Source organism: Hevea brasiliensis, chromosome 9, assembly GCF_030052815.1.
Source record: "Hevea brasiliensis isolate MT/VB/25A 57/8 chromosome 9, ASM3005281v1, whole genome shotgun sequence".
NCBI classification, from domain to species: domain Eukaryota; kingdom Viridiplantae; phylum Streptophyta; class Magnoliopsida; order Malpighiales; family Euphorbiaceae; genus Hevea; species Hevea brasiliensis.
Window position 1 is genome coordinate 32,774,779 of NC_079501.1, and position 19,388 is coordinate 32,794,166.

Genomic DNA, 19,388 nt, shown 5'->3' on the forward strand with positions numbered 1-19,388 from the left:
AAAAAAATAATTAAATAATTACATATTTTTATTAATTGAGCTAATTTGAGTATAAATTAAAATTTATGGATTAACTTGGATCAAAAATTAAAAATAGACTAAATTAAACTTCTCCAACAAATACAAAAGTACAAATTAAACCCTATTCTAAATAAAATTCTATAACAATCCTCCATTGCTTAAACAAGCATTTTTCAACCTCGAAGTACCAATAAAGTAAGAAGAGGACTCCACTCTCAAAAATTGGACTCAAAAGGACCATTTGTGGAATCTGTTAATCCACAGTCCAATAATGGAGCTTACTGTGAAACGACTATGGCATACATTTTTTTTTTTTTCCAAATCACCATGGCATTCATTACTTATGAACCTATTTTTCACCCAAAAAAAAAAAAAATTATGAACCTACTCATCATAGAATAAGTCACAGAAAGGATCAGGCCTTGTTCCCCCCAAACTTCCAGACCGACAAAAGATAATCCTGTATATTAATCCCTTCAGCAATTAGATTCTAAAAATCAATTAAAGGAACAAGAAAAATTATCCTAGAAATCCATAGTCATTATAACAAGAATAATGATTATAAATAAGGAATTATTTCTTGGATCAGTAACTAGCAAGTCCAAAAATGGCAGGCTCTGACCTCCACTATTCTCTCACCCAAAAGTGAAAAAGGAATCCAAAAAACAAAAAGATTACAACCACTCTAAGATTGGACGGACCTGCCCTCTACTATACAGTACAATAACTAAGTTTTGATGATCAGAGAACTACTTTTGCCTGTAAATGCTCCGAGGAGTGGGGATGAATCCTCAAGTGCTTATTTAGATTTCCTTTGGTCAGAAACCCTGGCTCCCATGATCTTAACAACAGGCTGTTCTTCTGACTGGATGAGCTGTAGAGCTGGATGAACCTTGAGGTCTCCCATTACCAACTTTTGGCCCACGTCCAGTTCACTTAGATCCACCTCAATATATGGAGGAATTATATCTGCGGGGCATAGGAACTTGACGGTCCTCTTAATGATATTCAAATAAGAACCTGGCAATTTTGTAAGTATAAGAAATGCTTCCACAGATTAGGTCAATCAACATGAAAATTAAAAAAATATATATAAATGACAAATTTATTTGCACATAAAAAAAATGCCTAGTGAAAGAAAAAAAGATAATAGCTTCCTGCAGGAATATTATCTCTAGAGGAGACTACTCGCTCACTAGTCACTGCTACAAATATCTTCTATGACAATCAAGCACATGATTAACAATCATTACCAAGTAGCTTGATTCTGTGAAAACTTATAAAATATATATTTAAGCACCATTTTTCCCACTAAGCATGAATACTATCCATTGTAATTGCCTATCAATAAAACCTCGCAATGTCATGTTAATAGGAAAGTGTCCTGGTTGATGCCCATCTAATTTATTTTCCCTTGATAACTAAATGCTGGTTCCCGAGGGGGATGCCTGATATAATTAGAGCCTGGGGTTCCAATTTGGAGGTCTAAAATTCAAGTAATTGCAATGGGCTGCGATAAAGTTGGCCATCCCATTGCATATCTCACCAAACAGACCAATAAGGAAATAAAAACATGTTTATATGACTAGGAAGCACTCACTGAAATCGATAGTAATGAAAACCATTGTGCACAACCATTTTAGCTAGGGAAATGACCAGGGACTGCACTAACGGCAGCTAACAATAAAGTAAGCACAACCATAAGTGACATGAACTTGGCTAACTCCACCTCAAAAGCTAGCTCGTAAGGAGAGGTTTGCAAACCCATACATATTACACCCATAACCTCCCTGCAGAACCGATGTGGGACACATCATTTCGGACCCTTTAGACTGAACGTCCTCACGAAGCAACCGGAGTCATGACTCGTTCACCCCGACCTCTCTCGAAGAACGTTAGGGAATATTTATACATGGCCCAGCCCCATCGATTGGACACACCAATAAGTAGGAGATTTCCAAGCGAAGCAGTTTATTTTTTTTTTTCAGACATAAAACGCCTCAATGAAAAGTGCATCTATTAAGCTCAGGTTGAAAATTTATCAACTCAAGCACTTCTCATGTCATTGGTTAGTTGCTTAGTACCTGTACCAAGTTTATTAACTCGAATCTGCTTCTATAGTTTCATTAGCACACTGTAATCAATCTATCATCATTGCCTCTTGCCATGCAATCTTATGTTTGGAGACAGCTATAATCAATTGTATACAAGTTGGTATCATTGCCGAACACAACTACACCTTCATAACAATTTTTAATGAAAAACAGCGTCCGAAAAACCTCAGTTGTTTTGAAATTGCAAAAGGAAAAGTTGAAAAGGATGTCCTTAGATTTCAGGTATGAGATTTATAAAGTCAATCTAAAAGGACTGTGGTAAGCTAAAAGCTAGAAAATGAGAATGGATATAAAAGTTGAAATGAAGGAAAACATAGATATGAATCAAGCTTCAACTACTTCAGTAAGTACTTAGATTCCTCATAAGGAAAACAACTTGATACTCAAGTTACTTTAACGAAACAACTAACATCAAATTGACTTGCAAATATGAAACTCAACAAGGTATGTAGAAGATAAAAGAATGTTAGGGAGGGTCTGTAGAGAATATGTAAGTTATTGGAGGTGGGACAGTTGTTAGGAAGTTGGGGCAAGTTGTTAGGAGGTTGGAGCTGTTAGCTGAGCTAGAGAAATAGTTATAAGTGCTTGTTAGGCTGACAGATTGGTGATCAAGGCACGTGTCTTGTGTATATAAAGAAATGGTAACCAACTTAATAAAGTGATTTTTTATTCCCTTTTCCATTTTATGTTTCTCTAATATGCATTCTCTCATGGTATCAGAGCATTGCTTGCCTCTATGGATAGAGTGACTATACCAAACACATGCTAAACTAATTCTAATCAGATAGATCATAAGATGCGGTTAGATCTGAAGAAGCAGCTTTTCCCTAATATCTGATTTTACAATTGCTTATATGGCTACTGGTAGCTCTAGTGAAGTAGGAAACTGGATGGATCAATCAATTGAAGAGGTGTTTCATATCCAAAACTCGGATAATCCGGTATCTTGTTGGTGAGTGTGCCGCTAAATGGATTGAATTATCTCGCCTAGAGTCGCTCAATGGTCATCGCGTTATGTGCGAAGGACAAGATGGGTTTCATAATTGGGAAGGTTGAGAAGCCACCAAAAGATTATCCTCTATTTGAGAAATGGAGGCGCACAAATTATATGGTAATTTCTTGGATCTTGAGTGCTATTTCGAAAGATTTAGTTGAATCGTTCTTGTATGCATCTTCAGCTAAAGATTTGTGGAATGAAATAGAACAAAAGTTTGATGATAGTAATGGGTCACTTTTATATCATATTAAACATGAAATTTGTTCATTTACACAAGGAAATATGTCATTGATGGTGTATTTTTCTAAACTAAAAGAGATTTTGGGACGAACTGAGTTGTTTGAAACCAAGCCCTGCTTGCACTTGTGGCGGGTGTACTTGTGGGGTTACAAGAGCCATTGCCGAGATGGATAAGTATGACTAGTTAATCCAATATTTTATGGGCTGAGATAACTATGATCATGTGAGAAACCAAATTCTTCTCATGGATCCTTTGCCACGCGCAAATAAAGCCTATTCTATCGCATTGCGAGTAGAGAAACAGCAAAATGCACTTGTTTTGGTAACTGAAATGGGTGAAAATAAGGTTATGGTTGCTAAAAGTGGTTTTAACAAGAAAGATGTTGGGAGCGGTAAGTGTGAAAGGGAGATAAGAGGATAGATTCTATAGCTATTGTAACAAGAGTGGTCATGTGAAGTGATAACTTGTGCTACCGAGGGTATCTAAATAAAGGACACATTGACAAGGGTACTATTTAAGGGAACTCGGGTTCCTTTAAAAGATATACAACTACTTTCGAGTACTTCTGTGGAATATACAACTACTTTTAGATGGGTGTAAGAGCATTACAACTACTTCATTATGAGGCAATTGTGGGATAGCAAGAATGGAGTACCAAAGTAGCCTTTTCTTTGGTGCATTAATGGAAGAATTAGAAGTAAGACTGGGAATGTTCTAAGTTAACTTTTCCTAATATGAAGGGTCTTACTTATAGAACAAGTAAACCAATACCTAGTAGACACTTGTAAAGGCATCTCAAATAGGCTGTTCAATTGCAAGGGTCTGCATGAAAAGTCTAAAAATATTATTTTAGTGCAATAATGACTTTGACATTTCTGACTTGATGGGGATGGAAGGTATTAAGGCAGACCTATAGAACGAATAACTTATGCAACCTGCTCCTTTGGGGTAGCATATTGACCAACCTGTTTATCCAAGACATCCAATGAAAGTAGGTCGAAACGAAACGTGAGCTACTTCTAAGTGGGATAACATCTCTTAATCATTTCATAGGGCCATATGAATCATGGTTAATAAACACGATCACTTCATCCAGGAGATTTACATAGAGTCTAATTATCCTGCATGCCTCGTCTTTGGGGTATCTCCATTGTGAGGGTACCCTTTCAAAGTAAGTAAAGCTTAATAATTAGATTCTTTAAGAAGATAACCAATGGTAATCACCCAACTCTCAATGGAGTGAATTTGTTACAATTATAAAAAGTCGAAGTCAGATGTACGACCCCCTTTTCTCTTTAATTAAGGCATGATCCAAGCCAAAGTAGTCATATGAAGAAGTGGGGTATCAGATATTTGGGTAATAAGAGATATGACTTCTTTCTACACTTACATGTATCTCTTATTTAAGGACTTGGCTAATTATATTGTATCATGAAGGAGTGTTTCATATTGCACAGTACCCTGAGTGGTTTCATGAATTTAAGCAAAAGAAATCAAGCAAAGCAATAACATATGCTGCTATTCAAGATACGCCTCTTGATTATGCACCAATTGATTGGGGAAAGAATTTTTCCTATAGCCATGCAACAAGGAGTGGCTTGGTGCATGAAGGGCAAGGTAAGCATCGAGTATGAAGGTCCCAATTTCTCTAATTATGCAGGTATGGTTGTTTGTCATTCTCTTCTGAGTTCTGAATATAATTGGAATGGTTCATGGATTATAGATATTAGCACTTCCACTCACATGATATATGACCATACACGACTTCATTCTAAGTATCAACCCGCTAATCACACTCATTTTTTTACCTAATGGCATGAAACAAATGTTCAGCACCATAGGTATTGTTTCTCTAAACCCATGCTTGCATTTAACTAATGTTCTTTGTATACCCACTTTCAAACATAGCCTATTATCCGAAGGAAAACTTGCCACTACTATGAATATCATTGTCACATTTTTACCTTCCCATTGTCTTTTACAAGACCGATGGACTAAGAAAATTATTGTTATTGGACAATTGGAAGGTGGTCTATACAGATTGGATGAGACTTCTTTTCATGTAGCCAAGGCATGTATTAGCCAAGTTGTACCCGAGTTATCTACTACTATTGGAAGTTGTTGCAATGAACCCAATGATACTTGTATTGTTATGAACACTACCATTTCGAACGATGGTCAGTTGTGGCACAACAGATTGGGCCATGCTACCCAGAATACTTTTCACATGTTCCAAATGTTTCACATACAAATGGTATCTTGGGATTGTAGTGCTTGTCACAAATCTAAGCAACAACAACTCCCATTTCTTCCTAGTAACACTCAATCTGACTTCCCATTTCAGCTTATACATATTGACTTGTGAGGACCTTATAGAGCTCTTTCAATAATGGGAACTAACTACATGCTTACAATTGTTGATGATCATAGTCGTGCAACTTGGACATATCTATTGCAAGACAAAACTCAAACACATTCCACGCTCAAAATATTTCTCAACACTATTGCCAATCAATTCTACATATCAGTCAACACGATTAAAAGTGATAATGGCAGCGAGTTTCTTAACCACGTGTGCTCAATAGTTCTAAGAAAGAGGTACCATTCGACAACGATCATGTGCCTATTCCCCACAACATATTTGTGGAAAGAAAAACAAGCAGCTACTACAGATTGCTAGATCATTAATATTTCAATCATCTCTTCCATCAAAATTATGGGGAGACTCCTTATTCACTGCTATGTACATTGTCAATCGCCTCCCTATCAAATTGTCGTAATGGAGGACACCAAACGAAGTTCTTTATAGCAACATTCCTGATTATTCATACATGAGACATTTGGATGCTTATGTTACACCACAAACACTTTGCCTCACAAAAACAAATTTGCTCTATGAGCCTACAAGTGCATTTTCCTTGGTTATCCCCTAGGTGAAAAAGCTTACCGCTTATACAATCTTGATACCAGTTTTGTTCTTATATCTCGCAATGTTGTCTTTAAAGAAACTATTTTTCCTTTCTCCTTTTCACCAATTTCATCTATTCCATCTTCATTTGACGCTCCTATTCTTCCAATACCAATACATGATCAACCTTCCATTTCTCCTCAAAATGTCTTACCCACAAATCATACACCAATACTCTCACAATTTCCATCGCTTACCTCACACCCTATTATGCCTTCATCTCCACAACCTACACAATCCTACATAATGCACCTACACCTCGTCCATCCTTACACCAAGATCAAAACATTGTTCAACGGAAAAGTAGTAGAATCACTCATAAACCCACTTGGCTACGTGACTTTGTTGCTCATGTCCAATCTGGTGATCTCCCTCATTTGTTCAATCAATCAACTAACACTGGTCCAACATCCATTGCAATGTCATTAGGAATTTTCCTCACCTCTCTTAATTCATCTTCCTTTACATTTCACCTTACTTACCTTCATTTTATTGCCAATGTATCTACGATTCCCAAGCCTACTAGTTATGTTCAGGCTAACAAAGATCCTAATGGCACCGTGGAACAATACAAGGCGAGATTAGTTGCTAAAAGCAATAATCAATTGTCGAGGCTTGCTTACACTGCTAGTTTTTCTCCTGTGGTTAAGACTATTACTGTTCAAATTCTTTTGGCACTTGCTTTTGCACGAAATTGGCCATTACATCAACTTGTTATAAATAATGCATATCTTCATGGTTTCACTGATGAAGAACTATACAAGAAATCTCTAGAAGGGTATGAAAAGCTAAGCTCGGCCAAGTTTTTAAATTGGTGAAATCTCTTTATGGTCTCAAACAAACGGGCCGCCAGTGGAATAAAGAATTGACTTCCAAATTAACAACTTATGGCTTTACTCAATCCATACATGATAATTGCCTTTTTATTAAAGGCGCAGGCAAAGATTTCCTTGCGTTGCTTGATACGTAGACGTATTGATTATCGATGCCAAGGAAGCTAACATCATTGCTGTCAAGGATTATCTCCATCATTCTTTCACGATGAAAGACCTTGGCCATGCCAAGTATTTCCTTATAGTCAAGATTGCTTGGTCTACTACTAGTCTATTCATTAGTCAACAAAAATACATCTTTGACATTCTCACCGACACCGGAATACTTGACGTCACAATAAAGGAATTTCCCATGTCAAAGGGGCTGCACTTTAATAATTCAGCAGGTGAAGTCTTTGTTGATCCTAAACACTACCGACATTTGGTGGGATGCCTCTTGTACCTTAATCTTACCCCGCCCAATATCTCTTTTGTGGCACAATGCTTAAGTCAATTTCTTCAACAAGCCCGCAACCACATTGGGATGCCTTATTTGCTTTGCTTCAGTATTTGAAAGGAACACCAAGGGTCTATTTTTCCCACCAACACAAGCCTTCATCTTCGAGCTTATTGTGACGAAGATTGGAGCACATGTACCTTGACAAGAAACTCACTGCAGGATATTGTGTGTTTTTCAGGCTCTTCACTAGTTTCCTAGAAGAACAAAAAGTAATGGCCAAAAACCACTTGTGAGCTCCATGGATGTTATACTTGTTGCATGACTTGCAAATTCCGTTATCGCTTCCAATTTCTTTATCCGTTGTTCACATCTCCGAAAATCCAGTGTTTCATAAAAGAATGAAACATCTGGATATTATTGCCACATCGTCTGTCAACAAGTCTTCCGCAAGTTCATTGTTACTCATCACATTAGTGCCAAACTGCAGCTTGCCAACCTGTTTATGAAACCTCTAATGGTTGTTTCATCATTTTTTGTCCAAGAAGGGATTGGTTTCCGTAAACCCATCTCTATCTTGAGGAGGGACTGTACAGAATGTGTAAGTTATTGAAGGTGGGAAAGGTGTTGCTGTTAGCTGAGCTGGAGAGGTAGTTATAAGTGCTTGTCAGGCTGACAGATTGGTGATCAAGGTATGTATATTGTGTACATAAAGAAAAAGTAACCCAACTTAATAAAATAATTTTTGATTCCCTTTTCCATTTTAAGTTTCTCTGATATGCATTCTCTCAGGCTCTACAAAAGGAAGCCTATACTTCACTTCTATCTCATCTCTTACTTTACCTAGATGGCAATACAGAAGGCTACATCTCAATCAAAATTGCATTCGTAATCTGATCATTCTTAAAGAATATCAGCAGACAGCTTTTCAAAAATTCACTATATTACCAGAAGGAGAACATGATACCTGCATTATTGAATGAATTGAAGTTCACAAGAAGAAGATACCTACAAGTTTTTGTTTTCATGTATCTAAGATGGTTTGTAACACAAAACCCCCATTTTAGAGATTACAGCTTAATTGTTGCATAAGTGCATAATTACAATAATTAGCCAGAGAATTATGGAGCCAAACCACAAATTAAAAGTGTTGTACGACAAAAAGAAGGAATGACTAACCTTTCCTGAGTCCAGGAGATACGTCTTCGCCTGTGAAGACAAGAGGAACATCAACCTTCAACAACGCAGTGGAAGGTGCCCTTATGAAGGTGCCATTAATGGGTATATCAGTTATCGAGTGCAAATGAATCTGAGACAATTCAACGAGACAAATCTCAATGTTAATAACAGCATTTTCGAAACTTGATTCTAACTTTTTCATATAAGCTTCCCCATCTCATTTGGGTTAAATATCCATCAAACTTCTCAGGAACCAAACATTACCCCCACAATTGACTTAGTAATCCACATTAACATAGGAAAATCCCGAAATGCATCGACATTGAACAAAAAAGAGTAAATTACCAATCTAGGCAAAACCCGGACTTCCTCGATGATCTCGTCCGACTCAAACTCCGGTCTGACCTCAAGTTTAAAAAGCCTGGACAAGAAGAATGATCTTCCAAGCTTATTAACCAAGTTCCTAACGTGATTCGACTGCACCGAAATCAGCCTTTTATTACCGCCATGCTGCCCATCTTCCTGCTCGAACAGGATGCTCGGGACTCGCCCAGCTTTTCGCTCTTTAGCGGCTATGCTCTTGCCGGATGTGGAGCGAGGGATCGCGAGGATCGTCTCCACTGGACCGGGCTTGGGGAGTCCTTCGAGGTAGGTCAGTGGGGCGGCCTCGATTGCTGGTTCTTCGATGAGAGCAGCGGCGGACGGAGAGAAGAAGCGTAGGTGGAAGGATTTGGCCAATGCAAAGCGGTGGATTCTAAACATAGTGAGATAGAGAGAGGTGGGTGGAGTGAGGGGTTCAAGGGAGGCTTTTGCAATTTGGGGGCTCTTTGTGACGCAGAAGAGAGGTTTTTCGAGAGTGTGAAAATGTGGATGATCCGATTGCCTGTTGGACGGGTCCCCGAGAATTACAAACGGGTTGGATACGGCAGCGTATCATACCTAATATTCAAACGCTGCCGTATATATAGCCAATGGCACCTAGCGCATATTCGTTCAGATGTTCTGTTTTTCCTTGTCCGTCGTTAGCCGGTTGTAGTTGCACAGGCAACTAACAAAACGACACCATTGAAGAACATCAAAAAAACCCTCATCGACACCGCAGACGAAGAGTTTAGATTACGAAATTATGATGCTTAAACATGGATAAAATTGTCAAACGAAGAAAAATAATGTCCAAGGAACTGGCATATCGGTCAACTAAGGCCTCAATCCTCTGGCTCACAAGGGCTTCTCTGTTCTTAGTTGGTTCTTTTTCTTGGAAAAATAAGGTAATATTCCTTATTACTATTATATTTTTTTTGCTGTTTGTGGTGTCAGTGCAATCTTGTAGTATGTTTGATATTTTAATCAAGCCATGACGGCTTGCTGGTGGTATTAAATTGCTTGAAGATACGGCCTCCTGTGACTTTTTTTATCCTTGCTTTGATCTTTCCATAGATACATTCAATGGGTTTTGGAAATTTTTGGAGATGAATCCCTAATAAGCTTTGAAAATGGCAAGAGTGTTTATCAAGGTTTGTACATATGCCAATAGATCTCTAAATCTACTCAAATCTGTCGCTCTGCATTTGTCTTTATATCTGAATTATTGCTTAACAAGTTGCTTTTCCTATTATACATCTTCATTCTCTAGGAAACTAGAAAAGCGCTATATACTAAAAGTTCTTCTTGCTTCTACTTGACTTCTAAGGAGACAGCAGCCAGTCTCATCAATGAGACCTTTTCTTTTCATCTTGGCACTGTAGTGGTGGTGGTTTGGTTGGTGGAATCCAAGAATGGACCACCTAACTCAATGAAATTAGACTGTAGATTCCCATTTTCACTTGATAATATAACCTGATTTATGTCCATCCAACCTTACCCTTCACAGAATTCCTCTTCATCTCTTGACTTCCCCTAATGTGTCCTGTAATTTCTTCTCTCCAGTCTTTCTCTGTTGAGGTGAATTCTGCAGTGAAATTTTGGTAGCAAGCTTGCAAGACTATATAATTCATTCAATGTTCTATTGGTACTTATCTTTCCCTTTTCATTTCCTGAGTGTCTCAAAGTTGATCTTTTTAAAGAACTAACACTTCTACAATACATAAACATTTTCTGTTTCATTTGTCACATAAAACACTGCCATGTTCCTGGATCATGGATCATGAAATAGCTGTCTTTGATCTCTTATTGGCCTTTTTTAACATTGCTAAGGATCTAAAATGCTTCATCTGCATTGTTGATTTGTTAATTGTTATCCTCTTGTTTGCATTGTTTGGATAGCAATGGAATGGTATCTGCGGAATCACAGAATTGGCGACTTGCATGTGCCTGGTTATGTGAATTGATGGGCTTGATGGCTACGCCCAGCCAGTTTTCAGAGAGAGATGGGCACAAAATATTAAGGTATGCTACCCTCTGCCTTTGGTGATGAATAATCTGCCATCAGTGTGCCTGTTTACCGTTAAGATTGGAGGACTAAAAAGTAAGTATTATTTTAGATACTATTAAAAAAAATAATTTCAAAAAAAATTTGTTTTATCATTTTAATATTTTTTATAAATAAAACTTATCAAATTTAATTTTAATTTATTTTTTAATACTACCTCACTAATATATTTAAAAAATTATGTTTTACGATAGCAATTCTATATACCAAAATGCCAGGACTATATGACTAATCTCCCTTTCTATAAGCTTGTTTATGGGGTAAATTTAATTGTTCTTAGTAGTCATGTAGGACTGAGCATTCTATTCAAATCGAATCAAATAGAATCGAATTATGAAAACTAAATTAACTGAATTATTATATTTTAAAACTAGACTGAATTGAAATGAATGAAAAATTGAATCGAACAGAACTATTCTATTTTTGGTTCAGTGCAGTTCAAACCAATCAGTTTTTAAGTTTTGATAGGTTTTTCAATTTGGACTTGATTTCAAGTTATTTAGTATAATTTGACATTGATTTAAACCTAATAACCATTAATCAATGAAATTAAATAATTTATATATATATGATCACATATAATTCATAAATTCCCTATAAAAATTAATCAATTTAAAAATCAATAAAGTAATTCGGTTCGATTCAGTTTGGTTCAACATATTTTTTCTTTTCAAAACTGAACCGAACCAAAATAATTGAAATTCTTATAATATAAAAACGAATCAAATCGAATCAAACTGAATTATCTTAAAAATCAAATTAATGATTCGATTTGATTCATTCGAAACAAGCCCAATAGTGCTCACCCGAATAATCATGTGGAATCCATGGATCATGCAAGACACATATTGATGATGACATTTTGTTCACATCTCATATTTGAGACTCAACCATTAAATATATAGGTGGTTGAGCCTTCAATGCTGTGGCTGCTTTAATTTCTTTTCTTTTTTTTTAATAATTAGGTTTGATTAAAAAAAATAACTCCACTATTATTGAATTAAAAGCTTATTAATAGAATCTATATATAATACAATTACAACTAATTGTAACAACCGATCAATTTCACTCTAGTTTTAGATTGAACAATTCGTGACGAAAAATATGCTAAATTAGACTGCATAGAAAAATTGTTTGAAATCGTGATATCAATTAAAAAAAAAGAGTTTTGGATCTAATTCCTATTCAGTTCCAAATTTAATTATACAATTTCAAAATCATATTTTCTTAATTTTATTCTTTTTTAATAAAAATAAATCTATATTTATATCTATATATAAAATATAAATATATTCAAAAAAAATGTAACGTGACGTTCTTTATTATAGATAGGTTATAAATTATTTAATAATTACTTTATCAATACTATAATAAATAGTCATTATTATAAGGTAACTTATAATATATTAAAAAATATTAATTATATATACTTATATTTATATTATATATAGATGAGTTTTAATTATTTCTATTATGAAATAATTAAAAAATTTTAGAGATAAAAGTAATAAAAATAAAATTTAAAATATTATATATATATATATATATATATATATATATATATATAAACTATTAATAGTCACAGTGAATATCCTGAATTGAATTAAACTGGATTGTTATCAATCCTGAATTTGATTGGATGGATTCTAATTTGATTTTAAACTTAATTTGAACAGTGGCTGGTCTAACTTATTAAATCTATTTTAATTAATTATGATTCAAACCTATTAATTTTGCTGAAAATATTTATTTTGACCATTTTGATCAGATTTGAACTCGAAATCTCTCTATTTTTTATTTTTTTTAAGATGTAGAAAATCGACCAATTCATCCCTGATTTAATTTTTCTTAATTCTCCTTTTTATTTAAAAAAGAAAAAAGAAAAAACTATGGTTGAATTTTAAAATTTGTGCTAATTTTATCATATCATATGATTAAATTAATGATACACATTAAAATTGTTTATTAGTAACTTGTCAGTCACCATGAATTAAAAAAGTTGGATGCAAATATTATGATTAAATTAAAAGGTTAATAAAGGATTATGTTTTATGAAACTGATGTAAATATTTAAGTTCTATTTTCTAACATTGAATTGAGAATTTTTTTTAATTTATTATAGAATTGATTTTTTTTTTCAATTCATTAGTATTTCTTTAAATTGTTTTATGTCTTTTGCTTAATAACCAAGGTTTTCAAGATAGTATGACCTATTGTGGCCACGGATTTCGGTTTTGAAATTAGGGACTTAGCATTTAATTAAATAATTTATTTTTAGTTTATTTTTAAATATGGTTTGATTCTAATATAATCTGTTAATCTATTTCTATGGCTAATTATTAATAGCCGTCACTCAACTTTTGAACTTCATTTTTTTTATTTATTTTTAATTTATCATTATAAAATCTCTTAATTTTTAAATTTGTTACACTTCAATCATTTAAGTTAAAAACTCCTCGTATAATTAACTAATTTTATATGTGATAATTCCATAGGATAAAACAAAAATAATTTTAAAAAAAATGTCACATATGGCATTCATATCACCTTCTCTCTCTCTTCATCTAATCTATCTTTTTGCTCCCTCTCTTTTCAAATAAAAAAAGAAAATTCCTTAAAACAATTTTTTAGAATTTCCTTTTCCAGTCAATTATAGTTAAAGAGGAATTCTTATTTTTTTGTTAGTTCTCTAATATGCTTTCCTGATGCTTTTCAAATTTGTTACAAAAAATACCCGATTTGAATTTCATATGTGGCAGTTTTTTTTTTATTTCTTTTTATTTTACATTGTGGCACAGCCACATATCAGATAGGCTAGAGATATGAAGGATTGCTGGCGTGAGGGATTAAAGTGTAACAAATTTTAAAATTGAAGGACTTTATCGTAACAAATTGAAAACCGAAGACAAAAGTATAATAATTTCAAAAATTAAGGAATTAAAGTATAATAAATTTCAAAATTAAGGAATTTAATAATAACAAACGGAACATGAAAATAAAAATATAACAACTTAAAAAATTAAAGAATAATTAGTAAAAATTAGCTCGATATCTATATATAAATTAGATAATATTTTTTTAAAGTTGCCACTTGTCACTTGTATATTCTTAGTAGTGTCTTCGTGATGCTTGCAATGTAGAGATTAATTTCTTTATAATTAATAACTATTACCATTTATATTGGATATTTATTTTTTTCTATTTTTAAACTATTTTATCATTATTATTTTATTTTTCATAATTTAAATGATTATTTTATTTATTAATTGATTATCAAAATTTAAAGTGTTAATAATTAAATTTATTATATTATTTTTTAATTTATCAAAGATATTATATATATATATATATATATATATATATGTATAGAGAGAGAGTAAAACTTTCTTTGAAGTTATCATGTGGCACTTATACTTGTTGTTGCTACATTACACTTATCATATAAAGATTAATTTCTTTATAATTAAGTAGCTACCGCCTTTTATATTAGGTATTTAATTTTCTTTTTATTTTTCTTTTAATTTTATAATTTAATAATTATTTTATTTATTAGTTGATTATCAAAACTCAATGCCTTAATAATTAAATTTATTATTTTATTTTTTTTATTTTATTAAAGATATAATTAATATTTTTTAATGCTCATGCATGTATCTCATAATATTCATATATTTTTATCATATACTTCCTCCATTCACTATTATTTTTTGCATGATAATTAAAAAATCAATTAAATCACTTAAAGTATAATAAAATACTTAATTTTACTAAATTACTATTTATCTCACCTAATTAAAAGAGATAGAAGATGAGGTATTAAAATGAGTTTTAGAAAATCATATAAATAATTTTTGTATTTAATGGAGATAACGGTAAAATTAAAAAAAAAAATATCCTTAATTTTCTTAAAATAATAAATAATTATGGACAAAATAATTTTTTAAAAAAATAAATTAATATATATGTGTGTGTGTGCATGCATTATTCATTCACTTATCCTTGATGCTCACATATGGCAGTTATCACACAGTGATTTTTTTTTTTTAATAATAAATAGTTATTACATTTATAATAGGTTTTTATTTTAATTATATTTCTTTTACTTATTTTTATTATTGATATTTATAGTTTAAATGATTATTTTTATTCATTAATTGATTACCAATATTTAATGCGGTAATAATTAAATTTATAAAATTTATAATTAATATTTTTTCCTTTAATGTCTATGTATTTCATAGTATTCTTATATTTTTATCATGCATATATATAAATTTTTTTTTATTTTTACAATTTCGTAGTATGCTTCATTGAATATTATACATTAATTTTATAAAAGTAATGAATAGATTATTATTGAAGTACTTGAATTACGTTTTATATAACTAATTTAGAAACGATTAAAAATTTAATTTAAAATGAGAGAATTAAATAAAATTGAAATTAAAATTTCATGATTTGTTAATTATTATACTTGACAAAAATATTTCATTTAAAATATGCTTGAATTGTCCATGTTAAAATTATTTTTAATAATGTGCAAAAGTATAAGTAATTCTCTAATGTATAAATGAAAGCTAAGCCATAGAAAATACTTTACAAAAACAAGCCAATTGGCTTCTTAATTTTTAATTCAATTTAAAAAGGAGAAAATAATTTAATTTTAATTAACTTATACCAAATTAATTTTAATTATATTTTTGACATATTTAATATTATTATTTAAACTGTTGTTAAAAAAATCTTTTTTATATACTAATAAGAAAATATTAAAAAATAAGTTAAAATTAAATTTAATTATAAAAAAATTAAAATAATAAAATGATTTTTAAACTATTTTTTAATAATATTTAAATTATTATTTTTTTTTATAAAAAAGAAATTATAACTTTCCAATTTCAATGCCAAAACACGCACTCTAACCTTATAACAACTTGACTATAATTTTTTTTTTTATTTACAACCTTAACTATAAATTAATATCTCTTTCATTAAATTATGATAATCAATGACTTCGAGTATCATCAATCCGTGAGATTAGTTATGTCATTCGGTACGCTCTAGCGTTACACGTGACTTTCTTCATTTCAATCTCAAAATACTTCATATTATCTTAAAAAAATTTAAATTTAATATATTATAATTATAAATTTTTTATAATTATAATTATAATTATATTATTCTATTTTGATTCAAGTTTTTTTGATAATATGATAATTAAATATTATTTTTATTTAAAAGTGAAATAAAAGTTAATGATGAATTTTATAATTATTTATTTTATTAAGTGTCATATTAAATTTAGTGATAAATTCTTTCCATGAAATTGAATTAAATTGTTAATCGATAATGTGAGCTCACCATAGTTATCATATCGGAAGTCCTTTTTTTTACATTTAAAAAAAAAAAAAAAACTCTCAAAGTAAAAAAAGAAAGGGCTTGACTAATCGCTTCTCGAATCTTGTACCCAATTTAACGGAGTCCCCGGCCATCCGTGATGAAACAGAAATCGGAGGAGCCGTCAAGTTTCTGGCGTTAATCCTCGGGCCTATAAAATAAAATGTACTCGTTCGTTTATCTCTTTCCACCTGGACGATTACCGCCCAGGCATGTAGCTTCGGTTGCCAACCCTATCAACGGCTAAGATCCATATTTCGATCTCAACGGTCACGATTCGCTCTTCTACAAAACGCCTCTTATTTGGGCCAAGAGAATGCGTTATAGGCTTATTGCAAAGAAAGGAGATTCTTTTGGAGTTTCGCTCCTTCTCCGTTTCGATAGTGTAAGGGTTTTTAGGGTTTGGCTTTTGTATTCTGATCCAATGGCGGAGCATCAGCAGGAGGAGTCGGTGTCGGAGTCATTGATGGATAAGATATCGGAGAAAATTCACAGTCACGATTCGTCGTCGTCGTCGTCGTCGTCATCTGATTCCGATAATGACGAGAAATCAAAATCGACTTCGTCTCAATCATCCATGAAATCCAAGATTTATCGCATGTTTGGCCGTGAAAAGCCCGTTCACAAGGTCCTTGGTGGCGGCAAACGTGTGTTTCATTTCTCAACTTTGTTTTATTGTTTTTGCTATTTAGTATCATTTCTCTGTGTTTGGTTCCGGAGATATGTGTCAATAATGGTAGATATTTGACTTTGATCTGATCTCGCTGTCTCTCTTTGTTTAGTTTATTTATTATTCTTATTTCTTGAATGTATCTGGTTGTTATTAAGATCTAGATTTGTTTTTGCGTGTTAGTAGATCTGGCTTCTGTGATTTTGATTAATCGGTACGTATTTGGGCCTAAAAGATAGGAATTTCACTTTGTTGATCCGAACAGTGCTTGATGAGATTGGTTCCAATAAAGTTAACTTTATAGCCCAGTGAATCTCGCCGGTTTTCTGCTTCGTTTTGAAGCAGAATTAAGCTAAATAATTATATGTTAAGCTTAATAAGTATTTTAGTTTTTCATTGGCTAAAATTTTTCAGCGCAAGTACTCTGCTAGTTTAATTTGATATCGGCTATTTTCCTTAGAAAAATAAATCTGATATTGTGACTAATAAATCCCTAATATTTCTTGTTCTTCTCATGAACTTTTCTGCATCATTGTAAGTCGTTGATAATTCTGATGTGTTCTGCTCATTTTATTGTGATGCCAAACATGTGCTGTATACTTTTCTCTAATTTGTATAAAGTTGTATGTATGAAATAGCTGCCGATATTTTCCTCTGGAGGAATAAGAAGATATCAGGAGGAGTTCTTGCGGCTGCAACTGCTGTGTGGGTTTTGTTTGAATTGATCGAATATCATCTTCTTACTTTGGTTGGCCATGGCTTGATACTTGCTTTAGCAATACTGTTCTTGTGGTCCAATGCCTCCACCTTCATCAACAAGTAAGTATTGGATTTAGTACTGCTAACACACTCAAGAACCTGAGTTTGATGCTCAATATAGCCCGTTTTGTTTGGCTTTAGGAGCCCACCACGTATTCCAGAAGTCCATATCCCTGAGGAGCCTGTTCTTCAGGTAGCTGCTGCACTTAGGATTGAAATCAATCAGGCTTTCTCTGTCCTTCGGGATATTGCATCAGGAAGGGATCTGAAGAAGTTTCTCTCTGTAAGTTGTTTCCCTTTATAATTTCATTCTATTACCTTGCTGGACAATTGTTATTAAAGTTGACAATGCATCTTAATTAATTTAATTTGTAAAAGAAAAAGCTCGATATTGGCATATTGGTTGATATTTAACAGTACATTTTCCTTCATCTGAATTGTTGCATTTTGTAATTGAGTTGCATTTTAGTGATGTTCTCAGAATTGTCTCAGTGATCTTCTGGGCATTATGAGCCCTTCATATTGCATACTAATGAATATTTGAACTGCTGGCCGTGATGCTAAGTGAGTGTTGTGTGTGTATTGTGTTAACAATGAATTTCAATGGTATTGTGTCTGAACAGGTTATAGCAGGCTTATGGGTCTTGTCTATTGTGGGGAGTTGGTGCAATTTCCTGACCCTGTTCTATATCGGTGGGAAGCCACTACTGTAGCTATAATTTTTATTTTGGCAAATATTTTTTTTTTTAATTCAAATTTTGCTATTCTCTTAATACGAAAATTTGTGGTTTTGCTAGCAGTTTTCGTACTGTTGCACACAGTGCCTGTTCTCTATGAGAAGTACGAGGACAAGGTAGATTCATTTGCTGAGAAGGCAATGATTGAAATCAAGAAGCAGTATGCTGTCCTTGATGCAAAGGTTTTAAGTAGGATTCCAAGGGGGCCATTGAAGGACAAGAAGAAGGCTTAGAGGGTTGGTGTTAGGTTTGGACACAATGAGTACCTGTGTTTTATGACACTCTGCCCAGTATTGTAGAACTCTGTTCTTTTGATTTTAGATTTTGGGTTCACGGTGTGGATGAAATATGGAATTCTTATACTCGCATATCTTCAGTTACTTATGGTTTATTAATTATGAATGGCACATCGCGTTTACCTTATGCATTGGTGTGGTCTCTGGAGATCGCATCATAAATGCTAGCAACTTTATGAAGAGACTTTAGAGATGCGAGATTCATGTTTTTTTTGTGAGATTTGGTTTCATAACAAGGTGAAGATGGCTATTGAACTTTGTTAATTAAAAATGTTGCTAGCTTAATTTTCATATATCCTTGGTTGTCTAATG

General features: G+C 32.8%; 2 protein-coding genes and 1 long non-coding RNA gene across 4 annotated transcripts; 2 read left to right on the forward strand and 1 right to left on the reverse strand.

The window, feature by feature from the left end:
- Positions 1-522: 522 nt before the first annotated feature.
- LOC110634127 (uncharacterized) lies at positions 523-9,646 on the reverse strand. The gene is made up of 3 exons (XM_058153701.1): positions 9,135-9,646; positions 8,790-8,919; positions 523-1,041 (listed from the first exon to the last, which is right to left on the reverse strand). Exons 1-3 carry the CDS (start codon positions 9,549-9,551, stop codon positions 821-823), a joined length of 768 nt encoding a protein of 255 aa, XP_058009684.1. The 5' UTR covers positions 9,552-9,646; the 3' UTR covers positions 523-820.
- Positions 9,647-9,793: 147 nt separating this feature from the next.
- On the forward strand, positions 9,794-11,705 carry LOC110634128 (uncharacterized). Its single transcript, XR_009151378.1, has 3 exons — positions 9,794-10,057; positions 10,227-10,797; positions 11,052-11,705. It is a non-coding gene; the product is annotated as an uncharacterized LOC110634128 (long non-coding RNA).
- Positions 11,706-16,690: 4,985 nt separating this feature from the next.
- On the forward strand, positions 16,691-19,203 carry LOC110634131 (reticulon-like protein B3). Of its 2 annotated transcripts, XM_058153704.1 has the most exons (5): positions 16,691-17,261; positions 17,923-18,103; positions 18,185-18,326; positions 18,667-18,736; positions 18,844-19,203. In XM_058153704.1, exons 1-5 carry the CDS (start codon positions 16,931-16,933, stop codon positions 19,011-19,013), a joined length of 894 nt encoding a protein of 297 aa, XP_058009687.1. In that variant the 5' UTR covers positions 16,691-16,930; the 3' UTR covers positions 19,014-19,203. The 2 variants fall into 2 exon arrangements, with proteins under 2 accessions (XP_058009687.1, XP_058009688.1); XM_058153705.1 differs by lacking the exon at positions 18,667-18,736 and having other exon boundaries at positions 16,889-17,261.
- Positions 19,204-19,388: the final 185 nt, after the last annotated feature.

What these genes read in the sequence shown, in the direction of transcription:
- LOC110634127 (XM_058153701.1), bottom strand. Translation starts at nt 9,551, where the DNA reads ATGTTTAGAATCCACCGCTTTGCATTGGCCAAATCCTTCCACCTACGC. An exon ending in TCCGGGTTTTGCCTAGATTG is followed by an intron (nt 8,920 to 9,134) that starts GTAATTTACTCT and finishes GAATTGTCTCAG; the next exon opens with ATTCATTTGCACTCGATAAC. An exon ending in ATCTCCTGGACTCAGGAAAG is followed by an intron (nt 1,042 to 8,789) that starts GTTAGTCATTCC and finishes CAAAATTGCCAG; the next exon opens with GTTCTTATTTGAATATCATT.
- LOC110634131 (XM_058153704.1), top strand. Translation starts at nt 16,931, where the DNA reads ATGCGTTATAGGCTTATTGCAAAGAAAGGAGATTCTTTTGGAGTTTCG. An exon ending in GGTCCTTGGTGGCGGCAAAC is followed by an intron (nt 17,262 to 17,922) that starts GTGTGTTTCATT and finishes TGTATGAAATAG; the next exon opens with CTGCCGATATTTTCCTCTGG. An exon ending in ATCTGAAGAAGTTTCTCTCT is followed by an intron (nt 18,327 to 18,666) that starts GTAAGTTGTTTC and finishes GTGTCTGAACAG; the next exon opens with GTTATAGCAGGCTTATGGGT.